This window comes from Pinus tabuliformis, chromosome 5_2, assembly GCF_031772625.1.
Source record: "Pinus tabuliformis cultivar Carrire ecotype Pingquan chromosome 5_2, CPIR1, whole genome shotgun sequence".
Taxonomy (NCBI): Eukaryota; Viridiplantae; Streptophyta; class Pinopsida; order Pinales; family Pinaceae; genus Pinus; species Pinus tabuliformis.
Window position 1 is genome coordinate 739,658,148 of NC_142306.1, and position 17,936 is coordinate 739,676,083.

Below are 17,936 nucleotides of genomic sequence, written 5' to 3' on the forward strand. Positions count from 1 at the left end.
CATGATTACACAAATCTGTTACGTTAAGAGTTGCACAAACCGTACTTCTAAAAGTAACTCTCAGATATATATATTACATTTTCCGAAAAAAATCAAGTCCTGAAAACTATGTAGTTCACATTTTAGAAATTTCATAGAAAGATGTTTCCAGACTTCAAAGAAGATTAGAAAAATCAGCGTCGACAATCCATGAATAAAAATAACTTACTGCACAAATGAAAACAAAGCCTAAATATATAAATAAAGAAGAGACCATTCAGAATAAATACAAAGCTCTTCAAGATACAAAGTGTACCTATGATATCATAGGTGCTCATTTCATCTCTCAGAAGATGGACTTGTGAGATAATTTACTCACTACATTAAACCCACAGATTCATGAGTTTGAAACTGAAATTCATCATTACCTGAATTTGCTTTGTTTAGATTGACAAACACTACCCGTAAAAGGAACTCTAAGATATATATTACAATTCCGAAAACATATCAAGTACCGACACTTATTTGAGATGAGCATCTTATATGACAAAAGGCTTGTCCATCCATCGAATATTGCACCCACGGGCTTCCAACATCTCAATCACAACTCGTGGTAAGTTGTACTTTAAGGATTGAATAAGCTTGAATTTCTTCGAACTCTTGCAAGCCAGCAGAGCGGACATGAAACCATTGATCGTTACATTCCTCAAATAAACTAGCTTTATGTTCTGTAAGCATCTAAGACTCGCCAATGCTAACAACCCAACATCTGAGATTGAGCAATATGAGACATTCACCTGCACAAATACAACAGGTTTCAATGTTAAAGTTGTCTTTCAACAGATATACAGGGGAGGATGAATGGAAATTTAAACCTCCCTGATTCAAAATGTCTTACCTGTCGCAGATTTTGACATGACCTGGCTACAGCCAATATTCCAACATCATCAACACCATAGCACCTTTTGATATCCAATTCAACGATACGCTTACATCCTAAAGCGATTGCAGAAAGACCAGCAGAGGAAATCCCAGAACAACCTCGGATTTCAAGCTGGTGAAGTTTTTGCAATTGAGCGAGAGATGTCAGACCATTGTCAGTGACATGTATGCAATAAGAAATATTAATACTCTTTAACCTTGGGCAACCATTGGCAATTGCTGCTAATCCAGCATCCCCGACTCCTACAGATCTGGATATACATTTCCCATCAGTAAACTGCAAACATCTTCAAATGAAAAGTGCAGAAAACATCATTTTGATAAACAGATTTTCTAATAAAATGTTGGGTTCATTTGAATAATGACGTGTACCTGTACAAATCAAGTTCTTGGAGAGATGAGCACCGGGCTCCTATATGGGCAATTCCTTCGTTGGATATATTTGGGCAGAATCCTAGTTTCAAAGTTATCAATTCCGAACACTTAGAAAGGGATTTCAATCCTGCATAAACGGACAGGGTAAATACAAGAAGCACAGAAGACAATAAAACAATCTCCAAAACTAGTAACAATTACTATTTACATCATTACTGTCAAAATTCTCTTCATATATAAACAATGTACGGAACCTGTATTGTTTATGCTACAGTCGGTGAAGTCAAGCTCCTCCAGGAAAGGACAGCCGTCTCCTAACATAGTCAAACTTGTTGCTGTGACCAAGCTACAGGATTCCATCTTAAGAGATGAAAGATATCTGCATGATGTTGCAATGGCCGAGAGAGCAACATCAGTTAGATTACGGCAACAAGTGAGATCTAACTTGTTCAGCTCTCTACAGCATGCCACAAGTGCAGTCAATCCTTCATCTGTAACTCCAATACACTTGCTTAAGCTTAATTCCCTCAAAGACATGCAATAGCTTTTCCCAACTGACTCCAACGCTCTGGGGGAAATTACACAACCATCAAATTTGATCGTTTGCAGTCTATCCAAGTTTTGGAAGCTCTTAAGAAGAGCGTCAGAAACCTGTAGTACATAACACACAAAAATATTAAACAATGTATCACTTCGAGAATTAAGTTTATGAACTTCAATACTTCACAACTGATGAAGTCAAAATATTCAACAAATTTTAGTCGGATAATTACTGGTATACAATAGGCAAGAGTAAGTTGACGCAAGTCTGAGGAACCACTTGCAAGGGAAATTATTCCCGTGCAGCTAACATTCTGACACTTCGAAACATCAAGTCTCTGCAACATAACAACAATTGAGTCAGATGTCACTGTAAATAGGAGAGAGAGAGTCAAAAATAACAACTCTTCTCCACTATTTAATCTATGCGTTTCAGGTTTTCATGCCTTTAGAAAAAATATCAGAAAGAAAACATAAATGGATGAAGTAAAATGCCTCCAATTGCACAATCATCAATCGCTAAAGATCCTGTGGGACCTTTTTTCCAACTCAGTAAGTAAAAAGATCTTAACAGATAAAACAATCATAAATATAGGCTCAGAAACCTTCTGGAGAATGGAACAAATGTCATGAGAAGATAATTTTTACATGAAACAAGAAAAAGATGAAAAGGATCAGTAAACTCCACATTGTGAGACCTGCTAGAACCTGAATACTCGAGAGCTTCTTCAAAGACAAGACTACAAAGTACGATTTTCATGTTTCAGCAACACAGTATGCCAATTATTGCTTATTTATGTTGAGTGTCTCAAGCACCCGTTATGGCAACTGCTATACCTGTCCTGTATTAAGAAAAAACTAGTTCCATAACGATAATTCTGAAGTTTCAATACAGATGATCTTGTATTGTTGCCTTGACAAATATTCTTTTGGAGCATGCTCAGGAAATCATCAGAAATTTTTACCTAGCAATATTCTCTTGGAGCATACTCGAGAAATCATCAGAAATTTTCACCAAGAAGCATTCCAATTTCCACCCCGTGCTATTATTCCAATAATTGCACTTTCCTTGACATCCAGAAAAATTTAATATTCCGAATAACAAATATGACCCTCAAAATATATTGAAGAGCCATCTTGCAACGGCAAAATCATTTCCTAATTACAAGGACTCTGTCTCTATGGAGAATCAATAGGAAATCAAAATCAAATTGTCAAATATAACGGATATGAAACAAAATCAAATTGTCAAATATAACAGATATGAAACAAAAGATGCAAGCACCTGAGCAGGACATATACCATTGAGATCTTAATGCAAAAACAACGCAAATCTTTCTGAAAATTAAAGATCTGCTAAAGTTGTCAAGTCCCACTAGCACAATTGGTTGAGGATGGGCCTTGTTAGCAAGGCAACCCAAAATCAAATCTCATGGCCGGTGGTTGTGCCCTGTGCGAGGGGGAGGAGACATGTTAAAAAAATATAGTCAGCTTAGGACAGGCATGGCCCAGGACCCTATGCTGGGGGAGGAGACATGCTAAAAAAATATAGTCAGCTTAGGACAGGTGTGACCCAGGCCGGGTGCGATACCCGAGTGACTTTGATGGATTAGATGCCCATGGGTCGTGGCGCCTCAACCCACAAATCAAGCCTGGAAGATCACAGACAACTGACAAACAAAAAAAACTGCTAAAGTTAGAACAAGAAAGACAAGAAGACAAAGTATTCTAAAAGGACATTCTACTGAAGGTAAACAATTTCCATGCCAAAACTTGTTCTACTCACAGTCAATGATATAATGAATTATTTAAGTATGGGGGATTTACGCAGTGCATTATATTAGATATCATTTTTGGGATTCAACTGCGTTAAGTAAGTCATTCAAACGTATGACCATTTCCATGAGAGGTAGTCGTAACTGACTAATTTCTCATGATTTTTGAATAGTTCACTTAGCACTCATTGCATCGGGTGATGCTCACAGGGGTGAAGAAGTGGGATTGAAACTAGTGAAATGTGGAGAACGAATCACATAGCATCAATCATCACTTCCGGGGCTTGCACCCGGTAACCAGGACTTCCCAGGAGGTCACCCATCCCAGAACTCCTCTGGCTCAAGCGCGCTTAACTGTGGAGTTTTTCCACAATCAAGCCCACTTAGCTTGCTACCCCATTTGCAAAACCTTAGCAAGTATTGTGCCTCATGAACCATTCAAGAGGCACAATACTTGAATGGTTCATGAATGGTTCATGAGGCACAATACTTGCTAAGGTTTTGCAAATGGGGTAGCAAGCTAAGTGGGCTTGATTGTGGAAAAACTCCACAGTTAAGCGCGCTTGAGCCAGAGGAGTTCTGGGATGGGTGACCTCCTGGGAAGTCCTGGTTACCGGGTGCAAGCCCCGGAAGTGATGATTGATGCTATGTGATTCGTTCTCCACATTTCACTAGTTTCAATCCCACTTCTTCACCCCTGTGAGCATCACCCGATGCAATGAGTGCTAAGTGAACTATTCAAAAATCATGAGAAATTAGTCAGTTACGACTACCTCTCATGGAAATGGTCATACGTTTGAATGACTTACTTAACGCAGTTGAATCCCAAAAATGATATCTAATGAATTATTTACTCATTTCATGCTAATGCATATAGCATCAGGCAAAGAAGTTACTAAATCGATCATCCATGGCGCAAAGATATATAAACTCTCAGACTTACACCAAAGTCAATTTTAGATATGATGCTTCTTACTAGGAAAATGTTGACCCAGCCCACAAAAAAGTAGCACGTATAAATGAAGTTTAAGGCTATATTTTATTGCTCCCTTTAACAAATAAATAGAGTCTCCCGTCTCACCTCTTTCATCCCCACTTCTCTATAACTTGGTGTAACTTAGCTTTGGCATGAATTATAAATGTCTCGCTAAAAAGGATTTCCTTCTTGTACTGAATAGCTATTTCTATTTCTCAACCTCACAACTGAAGATTCTAAATTACATTTGATTTTGCAGATGAGTCGCAACTTCTTGTTTGTTTACATCATATTTCAAGTATGTTTAAGTTTTCTAACGTGGATGTTGATATATTTTCCAGTATAACACAAAACATTGCCATTTTCCGTATTTTAAAGTCGTAATTTTTCATCTCTGCTGAACATAGAGTTTGAGAATTACAACAAGAGGCATTCTCATTCACTTGTCATACCTGCAAAGATTTTTTGAGATACGTAAGGCCATTATCACCCACACGAACACATCCAACCAATGCTAAATTCTCAAGATGATTTAGATGGTTAATTGAAGCAAGACATTTGTTTGTTATCTGCAGCAAAAACAAATTTGCTCAGTATAAAAAAAATCCATAAAACTGCTATGCAAACAATTTGCTATAAGTAGCCATTTTTGCAAGCACCACCTGATGATTAAAGATGACATAAAACAACAGTGTAACTATATTTATTTGGCACAGTCTAACTATTTGGCGCTTATGTCTTTTTCATCTAAATTCAGGGATGCAATTTTTCACAAAATAATGATTTTAATTGTTTAAAATATATTCTTGAATGCACAAATGAATTCAACCCCTGAAAAATCAGGACACTGGAATTCTGCATATTACAACACAGAAATTTAAGATTCCAAGAAAAATTGACCGGAAAACATGCCCAGAAAGGGGAAACTATATCTATATCTAACAGTTAGATTATGCATATTTATTCACTACCTAGCTTCCTGTGCAATTACTCTTTCCATTATAGCCATAATTTAACCCAACCCACTATTTGCCACAATTAAAATGAGCGAATGGAGTTTTTAAAAGATTAAAAGTGTAGCCAAAAACGATTGAAAATCATCTAGGCTTAATGAGTTCTGTTATGAGCTAAAGAGAGAATGGATGCAATCAATCTCCCAAAACTCATGCGCTCTCCATAACGATTTCTTTTCATTAAACAGGAAATATAATGTACCCTGAGACTTATCATGACATGGAAGAGCTGAACCATTCTGAACAAGCTGTGAAGAACATTAGTAGTTAAACTCAGTGGCGGGAGCATACCTGCGTGTAAGAGAGATCAAGACTACGTAACTCCTTGCATTTCATAGCAACCAGCTCAACTCCAAGGTCTGTGACCCCCACACACCACCTAAGATTCAAATTCCGTAATTTACTACATCCTACAGCTATGCATACAAGACCCATGTCAGTAAGCTGTTTGCATTTCACTAGATTCAATGATTCCAAATTTCGGGCGTGTGCTATGGCTTCTGCTGCATGATCTGTGATTTCAGTGCAATTGGAAAGATCAAGTTCGACTAAAGACTGACAATTTTTAACCAAATCAAGAAGACCCAGATGAGTGAAAGTCCACAACCTAGAAAGATTGATGGAAACCAAATGATTTCCGAGGATGCCTGCTACATGCCCCAGACTCTTATCTGTGATCTGAGAACACAGAGATAAATCCAAATGCTGAATCTTACTGTATCTTCTCAGAATCCTTGGAAGTAACTCTGATCGCATCAGCTGTACTTTCTTCCTGTAGTTGGCCTCCAGATAGAAAAAATGCTTGCAAACCAGGCACCAGGACTTCCTATCTATAGGATCCTGCAACTTATCAAGAATAGTTATGAGGATCTCATCACCAAGGATGTTGATTTCCGCATGAGAACGGACTGATTTCCTCTGCATTGTAAACGTTTAAATTATAACACAACAGGGGTTTTCTATCCACAAAGAATGCTCTGTAATTTGAGATGGTAAAGATCTCATGTCAATCTTAACTCCTTCATTATTAGGCACCCATGTTCATGCCCGCACTAGCTGCTTACAATTTTTTTACCCTCGCAGTATATCTGATTTTGATGGTGCAAGCCACATTGACTAAACTCTTTTCTGCAATGCAGGAACAGAAAGACTTGAATCACAGAGACAAATTGAGATAAAGAATCTCACCACATCCTTGCAATGATATTAAGAGAGAATCCCAGAAAAGACCACAGCAGAAAAGGAATATTAAAGAACAGAAAATTTTCTGAGCATGAAGTTTTGTACCATTCCAGCCATGCCCAAAGTCTTCTTCCCGAATTCAAACTGAATTGCAGAAATCAGCCATGGCTGAATATTATCTCCGAAACCCAACTCAGATTTCATAGTTCCATACAAACCCAATTGCCCCATTATGTTCCTTTGTGAAACCCAAATCACATATCCTTTCCAACTGACCTAAGATACAACAATTTCCGGACACCCAAATAAAATCACAGATCTAGCCTTACCCAAATGCACTATGCAGTAGCCTTCGATTTTATTCCCCCATATCTACCCCATCCAGAGCTCGACGTGTAATGTTCGCTACCCTGCACTGTTTCCAACGCCTGCTTGTTGCTTTCATTATACAGATAAACAGTTTCATAAATTCACCTCCCCCACATTATTGTATTTAGTCAAAAAGCAACCCTGAAATTCCTCAACCTAAAAACTGGGGGGAAATAATTAGAAATTTTTTTCAGCTCCAGATGATTCTTGCCCGCTGAATATATACCATGATAACATGGCGTGGGGTCACATCAATAAAGAGGTACCGTCCAAGTACATAATTTCGTAGTGGAGGTGAAGTTATAAAACGGCCGTACCTGCTCGTGGTGCGACCCCTTCGAGCATCTTCCTCGAACTTTCGACCATTTGTGGGGTCAATTAGTGGATAGCTGTATATTTTTCGTATCGGCTTCTTCCACTTGTTCATTTGACTTGAATGTTAAAGCTAAAGGCTGGTCAGTGTCCACATTAGGTGGGTAGTCTAAAGGAGCTTCACATTTGTCTGGAAAATAATGGAATTTTTGAGTGTTCTGAGGATTTAGATGGTGCTAAATTTATATTCTACTATAAAAACAAGATTTAAGTGATTGTGTTTTTGTCAAGATAGTGCTAAATCTATTTCTATCATCGAAAACAAAATTTAAAAACTTTCAAATTTATTGAAAAAAAAATCAAATTTCCACCTTTTTTTGACCTAAACAATGCCTTATTGATATTTTTTTTTTTTTTTTTTTTTCCGAAGGTGGTAAAACCTATCAACTCAGGTGTCAAACCAACAGTGAGGACAGCCATCTGTGGCTGCTATCCGCGAATGCTGGGTTTGACTCATCACTGTTAAATAGGAAAACCACGCCACCTGGCATAACCCTGCTGGTGGTCCGTAATCGGGAGCAGGCTCTCACTCCTGCCAGATGCCTCTGGGTCTTGGGCCGTTAACCTGTTTCCTTACGTCCGAGGAAGACGAGCTCTTAGCCAAGCAGAAGCAGTTTTACGGCATACTCCAGGCCGATCCTTATTGATATTATTTGGGAACAGATAAATTGAAATTCTTAATTTACTATTTTTTTTATTTATTTATTTAAAATATGTTCGAAATTTAAAAGTTAGAGTTAAGTTGGTTATTTATTTTTTTAAATATGTTTAAAATTTTGAAATTATAGTTAAGTCAAATATTAAATTAGTATAGTATATTTTTTAATAAAATAATATAAAATTTAGATTTAGTAAGATAAGGATATTTCTTAGAGGCAACATTACAGAAGAGATACACCTCCTGTGCTAAAATCTATGTCGAAAGGGATGTTTCGGGGACTTTGCATGAGGGTCTGTGGTTGGAATACAAAGATGAAGTGTATTTTCAAGCTATAGATTATGAGCAAATCCCTTTTCGATGCAGGAAATGTCATGAACATGGACATTTGATCAAAGAATGCCCAATGAACAAGACAATGAAGAAACCCAAGGAAAACACAGGGGGTAAGAATAAGGAGGCTTTTATTCGACCTCATGCTAAATAGTGAGCAAACAAAAGGCAATATAATAAAGCAAATACATCCATCAGAAGCACAAGCAATGCATTTGAGGTATTGGAATCGGAGACGGAACCAGAGGACACCAATCAAGAGCAAGAGCCACTGCAAGATAGCCAGACCACAATCACACCAAGGGCACAAGACCCCAATTCCAATCCATCAAGCAACATTCCACTTGCTCCTGGCCCAACAGAAGAACTGGAAGAAGATTCAGAAATGATGACTAGCGAAATGGGGCTCGAGGATATGGAGCTAAGCGATATTTTAGGACAGGAAGTAATGGATCTACCAAACATGGTAAAACAATGGAAAAAGAAAGGCATAGAACACATATCTGAAGAGGAGGTGAACAGAATCAACACGTTATTCATAGCAAGACAATAAGCAGAAATGGACATGCAGAGAAGAAGCTTGGGAACAGCAAAAGGTCTAGGGGTGAGAGCTCAAGCACTGCATCAAACCACAACCAACCCAAAGCACCGGAAAAAACAGAGAAGAACAAACAATGAAGCATTACAAGAGCTCGGTCAAATGCTCCTAAACTCAGGTAAGATGAAAGCCCTTGAGGCGTTCACACTCACTTCCTAAAAAATTGTTAATTATGAAAGTACTTTCTTGGAATGCTAGAGGGTTAAATAGCCTAAAGAAGCAATGGTTATTAAAGACAAAAGTCAAAAAGGAACAACCAGATATGATTTTTTTTGCAAGAAACTAAATGCTCGAGCAAAACAATGGAAAACATCAGTAAAAAATTAGGCAAAAGAATAGACTGCCTAGAAACAGAAAGTAATGGAATTGAAGGGGGCTTGACCATTCTTTGGAATCCTCAGGTTCTCCAGCTTTTATCTTCTGACGCTGCCAGATTTCACATCTCAATAGAATTCCAAATGGTAGGGAATCCAAATACCTATCTCTGCACAAATGGTTATGGCCCTCAAAAACTAGAGGCGAATTGCTAATGCTCAAAAGTCTATCCAACTTGCAGCAGAGATATCCCCAAGAAAGAGCAATTTTCGGAGGGGATTTTAATATGATCACTGCGCTTACAGAAAAAAAGGAGGTATCAGAACGCTCAACCGAGATGCTAAAGCTTTCAAAGATTTTATCAAGTCAGCCATGCTTGTAGACATCTTCCCCAAGAGCGGGGCTTCACATGGAACAATAAAAGAGGAGGTGATAGGCAAATTGCCTCTAGACTGGACAGGTTCTTAGTGATAGAACCATCCTTTTGGAAGGGATTACTGTGGATTCGTACATACTACCAAGTGGAGGTTCGGACCACTGGCCCATAATAATGAATGCGGCCATCCTTGGCACCCCAAGGAATAAACCCTTCAAATTTGAAAAGTTTTGGCTTAGTCATCCATAGTTCACATCGAAAATAAAACAATGGTGGAGCGAACTGACAGGTATAAGAGGAACCAGGATGTACATTCTTCAAGCTAAACTTAAACATATCAAAAACAGGTTAAAATCCTGGAATCAAGAAGTCTTCGGCAACGTATTTAAAGAAAAGAAGGTGTTGGAGGAGCAATTAGAACAGATTCACAAGGAATGGATACCGGGGAATATAAATCAAGAAACAATGAATACCGAACAAACACTCATGCAGAATTGGCAGGCCAGATGCCAACAGGAGGAAATTCTGTGGAAGCAAAAATCTAGAATTCAGTGGCTTAAGGAAGGTGAAAAGAACACAAAATTCTTTCATCGATCGGCCATTGATCACAGGAGTGCTAATAAAATATTAAGAATAAAGGATGAATAGGGGACCTCTTTTCAAACACATCATGAAATATCAGTCCTCCTCATAAACCATTTTAGCCAAATTGCTTTGGAACCCAGCGTTAACAGAGAGGATGCTATTAAGGATTTAATGACTTCTATTCCCAAGCTCATCATAGAGGATCAAAACAAGGCTCTAAATCGAGCGGTAACCTTGGAAGAAGTGGAAGAAGCAGTGAGAGATATGCCCAATGGTAAGGCGCCAGGACTGGATGGTCTCACCATCGACTTTTACAAAGCCTGCTAGGAAATAATCAAAACAGAGGTTTGGAAAGTGGTGGAAGATTCTCGACGCTCCTCATCCATCCTAAAATCCCTCAACTCCACCTTCATAACTCTTATACCAAAGGAGGAGGAAGCAAATACACTGTCGAAGTTTCGGCCGATTACATTATGCAATGTTTTGTACAAGATTATATCAAAATTCATAGCTAACAGATTAAAGTCAATTCTTCCAGGGATCATTTCAGAAGAACAATCTGGCTATGTAGAAGGTAGACAGATTATGGATAACATATTGCTAGCTCAAGAGATGATTCATACTCTCCAAACTCAGAAAAAAGCTGGCATGCTAATGCAGCTGGACCTCTCGAAGGCTTATGATAAAGTCAGCTGGAACTACTTGGAGGCTATTTTAGATGCCTTTGGCTTTGCGAAGAGATGGATAACTTGGATCCTAGCCCTAATTAAGTCCACCAGATTTTCCATCCTCGTTAACGGAGCTCCCACGGCCCAGTTCACACCGACTAGAGGTATACGGGAAGGGGATCCCTTGTCCCCTATTTGTAATACTAATGGAAAGTCTTAGCCGGCTTATCAGAAAGGCTAAAGAGGATAGCTTGATTCAAGGGCTCCAACCCTTGCCCTCATGCCTGGCAACCACTCATCAGCAGTTTGTTGATGATACTATGTTGCATGGCACTCCTTCCGTCAAAGAAGCTCTTGGTTTCAAAAGCATTCTCAATCGTTTCAGCCTGGCTTCAGGTATGGAACTCAATCTCTCTAAATCTTCCATATTATTTTTTAACACGCACCTAGCAGTCCAAAAAAATCTATCTAATGTCCTCGGGTTCAAGAGGTGCAACCTCCCTTCCAGATACCTAGGCATTCCGCTGACAGACAAACCCTGGCAAAAAATTCATTGGGAGAAAATGATAGCCAATCTAGAGAAGCGTTGTCAGAATTGGACCCATAGAACCCTGAATTTTGCAGGCCGCCTAGTCCTCACCAAAATTGTACTCCAGGCCATTTCGCAATTCATGCTTTCTATTCTCCCGGTGCCTAAATGTGTGCTGCAAAGAATCCGACTCATCTAGAACGCTTTCCTGCGGTTGGGAAACTCAGTTAAACAGAAGTGGTCCTTAATGGCATGGGACAAAATTTGCAAGCCCAAGCACCTAGGTGGGTTAAACCTTCAGGACCCTTACACCGTCAACCGAGCTTGTGGAGCCAAGTTATGGTGGAGATGGATTAAAGAACCGAACATTCCCTGGGCTAAACATTGGAAAGCCAAGTATGCAGCTCATTGTAGCGTGCAGAATATGATCAGGATGCAGGAACCTCCAGAAGGATCTCCAATCTGGAACCCAACAAGAGCTAATCCAGACATAATTCAGGAACACAATTTTTGGGAAGTCTGTAATGGACATACTGCTCTATTTTGGGAGGATGCTTGGCAGCAATTAACTAAGCTTGAAAGCCCAGACTTCCTGACCATCCAGAGAAGATACCAGGAAAAAAGGAAGATAACCGTGAATCATTATTGGAAGCCTAACACTACTAATCAAGCATGGCAACAATGGATCTTCAACGATACTTTGCAACCAGAAGAGAGGGACAACAATATGATGGCGCTGCAAATAGAGCTGGCTAAAAGGAAAATAAGAAATGCTCATGATGCAGATCAACTGCGTTGGGGCAAGCTCGAGGGGGGTACCTTCTCCCTCAAAGAAGCAAGAGTCTATATTGAAGAAAGAGACCAAGGGGAAAAAGTCAATTGGTATAACAGAGTATGGGATGCTGAACTATGGTCGAAGATTAAAACCTTTCTATGGCTCTTGATGCATCAAAGAACTCTTACCTGGGAGAACCTTCGGAAAAAAGGGTTCATAGGCCCCTCACGTTGCCCCCTGTGTGGAAATGAGGAGGAATCAATGAATCACCTCCTCAATATTTGTAACTGGACAGAAAGTCTTTGGAACTGGATGGAAAACATCTTCAAGAGTACGGACAGGAATAGAGACTCAATACAGGAAAGCATAGCAAATTGGCGAAGTAATTTTTCCAAATCCCAAACAGTCAATATATTATGGAAACTGATCCCTGGGTTCATAGTATGGTCTGTATGGAAAGAACGAAACAGATGAGTGTTTCAAAATGAAGCTAAAACCATTGAGTTTATCAGAGCCACCATAATGCAAAACATGAGGGAAACGACTCTCACCAGATGGAAAGCGGAACAGAAAAAGGATTTATTGGTGACCGACTTACAAATTCTCCAGACATTTGGAATTGAGGCAGGTACCATCTCCATTTTGTCTAAACTGCAACAACAGCAAGGCACTTCCACGAATGCTTGGCTACCGCCACCAATAGGCTTTCACAAACTGAATTTTGATGGTGCCTCTCGAGGCAATCTGGGACCAACAGGTATAGGCAGTGTCCTCCGAAATTACAAAGGTGACATTCAACATATTTTCAGTCAATCTATAGGAGAAGGAACCAACAATGAGATGGAATTCGCGACTTTAGAGCAAGGGCTCTGAATACTAAGTCGCCTGGGAACTAGAGCTAAAGTGGTGGAAGGGGATTCTCTTTTGGCTATCAATGCCGCAAGGAAAATGCAGATGGGTTCGAAACCGGGTAAGGTAACGAAGCATTGGAGGTTGGCCAAGGTCACAGAGCTCATAGCAGAGCACCTCTCAAGCCTCGACGGAATCATTCTCCAAGCGGTAAGAAGAACGGCAAATGCGATCGCTGATTGTTTGGCCAACTACGGGATCAATCACCACATTACTTACCCGAACACCTGTTGGAATGATGTCACATGCACAAAACTTCGGGATAAGTGTTTACATCTTTCAAAGAAAGACATTCGGTATAGGGAGGAGGGATGCAGTGGTACGACGGGAAACACCTTAATAACAAATGAAGATAGCCATTAAGGCTTGCCTCCTGGATCATTATACCTTGAAATGGATTGGGAAGGGTAGGTACCATCACCCACAGTGGAAGATGAAGGAAATCTTGCAGAAAAATGATTGTCAGAGAATGCTAGGCCCAGTGGATGACACGTGGCCCATGACAAGAAACCTCAAGCATAACAAATCCGTTGCTCCGGATCGCAGGTAGGGGAAGGCACGCCGGAAAAGGAAGAGAAGTAAGGCTGCCAGAATTCGGAGATCAACGCAAACCTCGCTCAACCTCTACGCTCGTCCCTCCACTATAACTATAGTGGCTTACCAAAAAGCTTTCGCATCTTATGCTCCTAGCCCGACTCTTCGTCCTGAGCCCTCTACTTTGTTCTTTGTCTGTTTCTCTGAAGTGTATCCATCACCCGCTGTTACCTACAGAAGCACTATGTCTTCTGGGGGTTGTCACAATGAGTCAGCGAACAGAGAGTTGAAAAGAGCTAGAGAGGCTTATGAAACTCAAGTCTCGGCCAGAGGGAAGAAGATAATTGATGAGATGGAAGCCAAAGTAAATGAGGAGCAGAAGAAGCTAGATACGCAATCAATAGAGGAGGAAATTGAGTGGATTGCAGATCCAGGAACCCCGTCCACTAGAGCCACGCAGTTTGTTAGGACACAGGTTGAGGCTTGGAGAATGAAGACCATACTAGCCAAAGCTCTCATTAGGCAGGGGGAAGCCATGAAAGAAGCATACTACACCACTACACCGGCTTCGGCTAAAAACTCTGCTAGACTTGACGCTTTGGAAATCTGCATGAAGTCGCTCACAGAAGAAATCAAAATGTTGGCAGAGGATCTGAGGGCCTTCACCAGGCTCTTCAAACTCTCTGGCCAACGAGGTATGAACATTGCTGTTGATTTTCCAGCGGAAGATACCAACGCTCCTGAGGAGCAACGCTAGAATACCCAGAAGGCCCTAAAATCGGGACATGTTAAAGTAGTTGTTGGCCCTAGTGCCACCTTCAAAGATTATGTGGAACTTGAGCTATAGAAGTTGTCTGCACACTATGCTCTGCATCCACCAGCCTTTGACGTCTTCTTGTCTGAATTTTGATCATGTTTCTGGGTCTTATGTCATCCTAGTCAACCTATAGTTTTGTCTCTGGGTTCTGGCAGCCCTGCGTGGCTAGCCCTTCTAGTTTTTCATACTATATGGAAAGTTTTGTTAGTTTGTTCTGTTTACATCTGGGTTAGGCCTGCCTTTTCAGTTTGCATGCCAGTTCTCCTACAGTGTTCAATACAACTTTTGTTCGACCAAGCGATAAGCGGAATGGTCTGTCAGGTCCTATAGACCTTTGTATTTTATTAACTTTGTGAATTAATATACTTTTCTGACTTACAAAAAAAAGGATATTTCTTTATAAAAGTTACTCTAGAACAGACCCCACATAGAGGATCACGACATTTTTCAGGGTACTATCTTCAGACAGGGGCACCAAGAGATCAATTGATACCAGTACGTATCCAAACTCCAGATCAGTGAGGATCCGTGGGACCTCACCTTGCCACACGAGATCTCAACAGCAGTTCCGTCTCAGATCTGTTCCTGGGAGACAGACTAGGTCCTCCAACATTCAACAGCGTGTGAAGCCCCCAGGGCATGATTTAGTGGACAGTCTGCACTTGCCATCGGCTCTTCATCAATTCAATAGACATTGTTGAGTTTCTTCAGCGTTATTCATTCAGCCTCAGATGTTAGGAGAGATGGCTCTGATCCTCAGACCTATTGGGTTGATTTACTTCATGCATTGTATCTTTTATAGGAGACTATTTGGTTCTCCCCCTTTGTAAATACATTAGTGTACTCAACAATCTCTTTGACCTACTTTGTGGTCATTAGTTAGACATAAATATAATTATCTTATCTTATCTTATACAAATTCTATTTTAATTTGAAATTTTTTAAAAAAATTGCCAAACATATATTTTTAATTAATAATACTAATTTGTTTGGATAGCTCAAGTGATAGTGGCTATGGAAATGAAGTCTCACTCAACCAAAGTCTTGAGTTCAAATCTTGTACTACACTCTCTTAGTGAAATGAATAATAGACATGTAAACACAAAAAATCCTACCAAATTTACAAAAAACAATTATTATTATTAACTATATATATATATATATATTACCACTTGGTAAATGTTAATAATTTGTATTCAATTAGTTATATTTGACATTATAAAAGTTAAATTGATTTAATATATTTTAAATGTGTTATGCTTTATTCATTCAGCCTCAGATGTTAGGAGAGATGGGTCTGATCCTCAGACCTATTGGGTTGATTTACTTCATGCATTGTATCTTTTATAGGAGACTATTTGGTTCTCCCGCTTTGTAAATACATTAGTGTACTCAACAATCCCTTTGACCTACTTTGTGGTCATTAGTTAGACATAAATATAATTATCTTATCTTATCTTATACAAATTCTATTTTAATTTGAAATTTTAAAAAAAATTGCCAAACATATATTTTTAATTAATAATACTAATTTGTTTGGATAGCTCAAGTGGTAGTGGCTATGGAAATGAAGTCTCACTCAACCAAAGTCTTGAGTTCAAATCTTGTACTACCCTCTCTTAGTGAAATGAATAATAGACATGTAAACACAAAAAATCCTACCAAATTTACAAAAAACAATTATTATTATTAACTCTATATATTACCACTTGGTAAATGTTAATAATTTGTATTCAATTAGTTATATTTGACATTATAAAAGTTAAATTGATTTAATATATTTTAAATGTGTTATTAATTATTTTAGCAATTATATTTTAATATAAAAATATTAAATTATATATCGATTTAAAAATATATTTAGGAAAAACTTCCCAGTTCACAATAATTGCATGTGTCTTAGATATGAAAACTTTTGTGCAGTGTTCGTCGGTTATTCATTATATTGGTAACCGCACTTCTGTAATTTAAAATAAAATTAACAATGTCCTTTGCACGTTAGTTTTATTCCATTAATATTATTAATATTTTAAATGTATGTTTGTTTGTTTGTTTGTTTTTTTTTTTTTTTTTGAGAGAGAAAATCAACATATGGCCGAAGCCAAGGCCAGCATATATTACAGCATATGGCCGAAGCCGTTACAAATATCCTTCATAAGGCCGAAGCCAGCAGATGACGAAGGATACAACATATTGCCGAAGCCGTTACAAATATCCTTCATAAAGCCGAAGCCAGCAGATGACCAAATATCCTTCGTGGGGACCTCAGCGAAACACCGCCGCAGAAATCGATCCCGGCTGGGGGGAGCGAAAGCCATCCGCCCCAGCCGTCATGTCATGCACATCGCGTGCATTTTAAATGTGTTTTATATGGAGAGATTTTTTTAAAATGTTTTTTCAAGTATTTAATTGATCCCAATGAGTATATAGAGAGATGTTGTTAAATTTATTTTTTTATTTAATTGATTTTAATGAGTTAATCACATTATATTATAAATTATCTTTTATTTTAAAATAAATTAGATATTATTTGATTTTATATTTTTGTGATTTATATTGATTTTTTATATTTTTGTGATCTATATTGATTTTGATAATGTCTTTCCGATTAATCATGTTATAAGTTGTTGGTCCACATTTCAAATCATCTAATGTAGTTTATACTCAGGATAAAGATGAAAAAATCAATCAATCACAATGTTTAAATAGCGGAGATTAATCATGTTATAAGTTGTTGGTCCACATTTCAAATCATCTAATGTAGTTTATACTCAGGATAAAGATGAAAAAATCAATCAATCACAATGTTTAAATAGCGGAGATGCATCCACTTTGAGATTGACTTAACCATTAAAAATGAGTTGTTGAATAAATTTGTATATTTATTATTATTATTATCATTTTGTTTTGTTTTGTTTTATTTTATTTTATTTTTAATTAAAATAATATTGAATTCAAATCAGTTAAATTAAATTAATAATAATAAAATAAGAAATGTATATTCATAATTAAAATAAGTTTTATCTATTATCAAATAGTTCTTAAATAAGATTAATAATATTCAACAAATAGTTTTAAATGTTATTATATTAACATATTGGAGAATATTTTAATACGAAAGTCAAAAAAGATATAACATAGGGATCCAACCTCTACTTAACTTCCAACCATCGTCCATGTTAAGATTAATAGCATGTTTTTTTATTTCAATGGTCTCTCTAAGATTTTCATGATGGAAGTAATCAACCCTAGCAATGACCCGAGAATCCGCAATGCAGAGGTGGTGAACTCCAGACATGGTGTTTGGATTTCACCA

General features: G+C 38.2%; 1 protein-coding gene across 3 annotated transcripts; it reads right to left on the minus strand.

The window, feature by feature from the left end:
• Nucleotides 1–214: 214 nt before the first annotated feature.
• LOC149161354 (F-box/LRR-repeat protein 3-like) lies at nucleotides 215–7,391 on the minus strand. 3 transcript variants are annotated; one of them, XM_089436954.1, is made up of 8 exons: nucleotides 6,888–7,385; nucleotides 5,892–6,728; nucleotides 5,040–5,156; nucleotides 2,070–2,174; nucleotides 1,551–1,947; nucleotides 1,294–1,423; nucleotides 878–1,172; nucleotides 215–776 (listed from the first exon to the last, which is right to left on the minus strand). In XM_089436954.1, exons 2-8 carry the CDS (start codon nucleotides 6,522–6,524, stop codon nucleotides 519–521), a joined length of 1,935 nt encoding a protein of 644 aa, XP_089293080.1. In that variant the 5' UTR covers nucleotides 6,525–6,728; nucleotides 6,888–7,385; the 3' UTR covers nucleotides 215–518. The 3 variants fall into 3 exon arrangements, with proteins under 3 accessions (XP_089293080.1, XP_089293079.1, XP_089293081.1); XM_089436953.1 differs by having other exon boundaries at nucleotides 5,892–7,385; XM_089436955.1 differs by lacking the exon at nucleotides 5,040–5,156 and having other exon boundaries at nucleotides 5,892–7,391.
• Nucleotides 7,392–17,936: the final 10,545 nt, after the last annotated feature.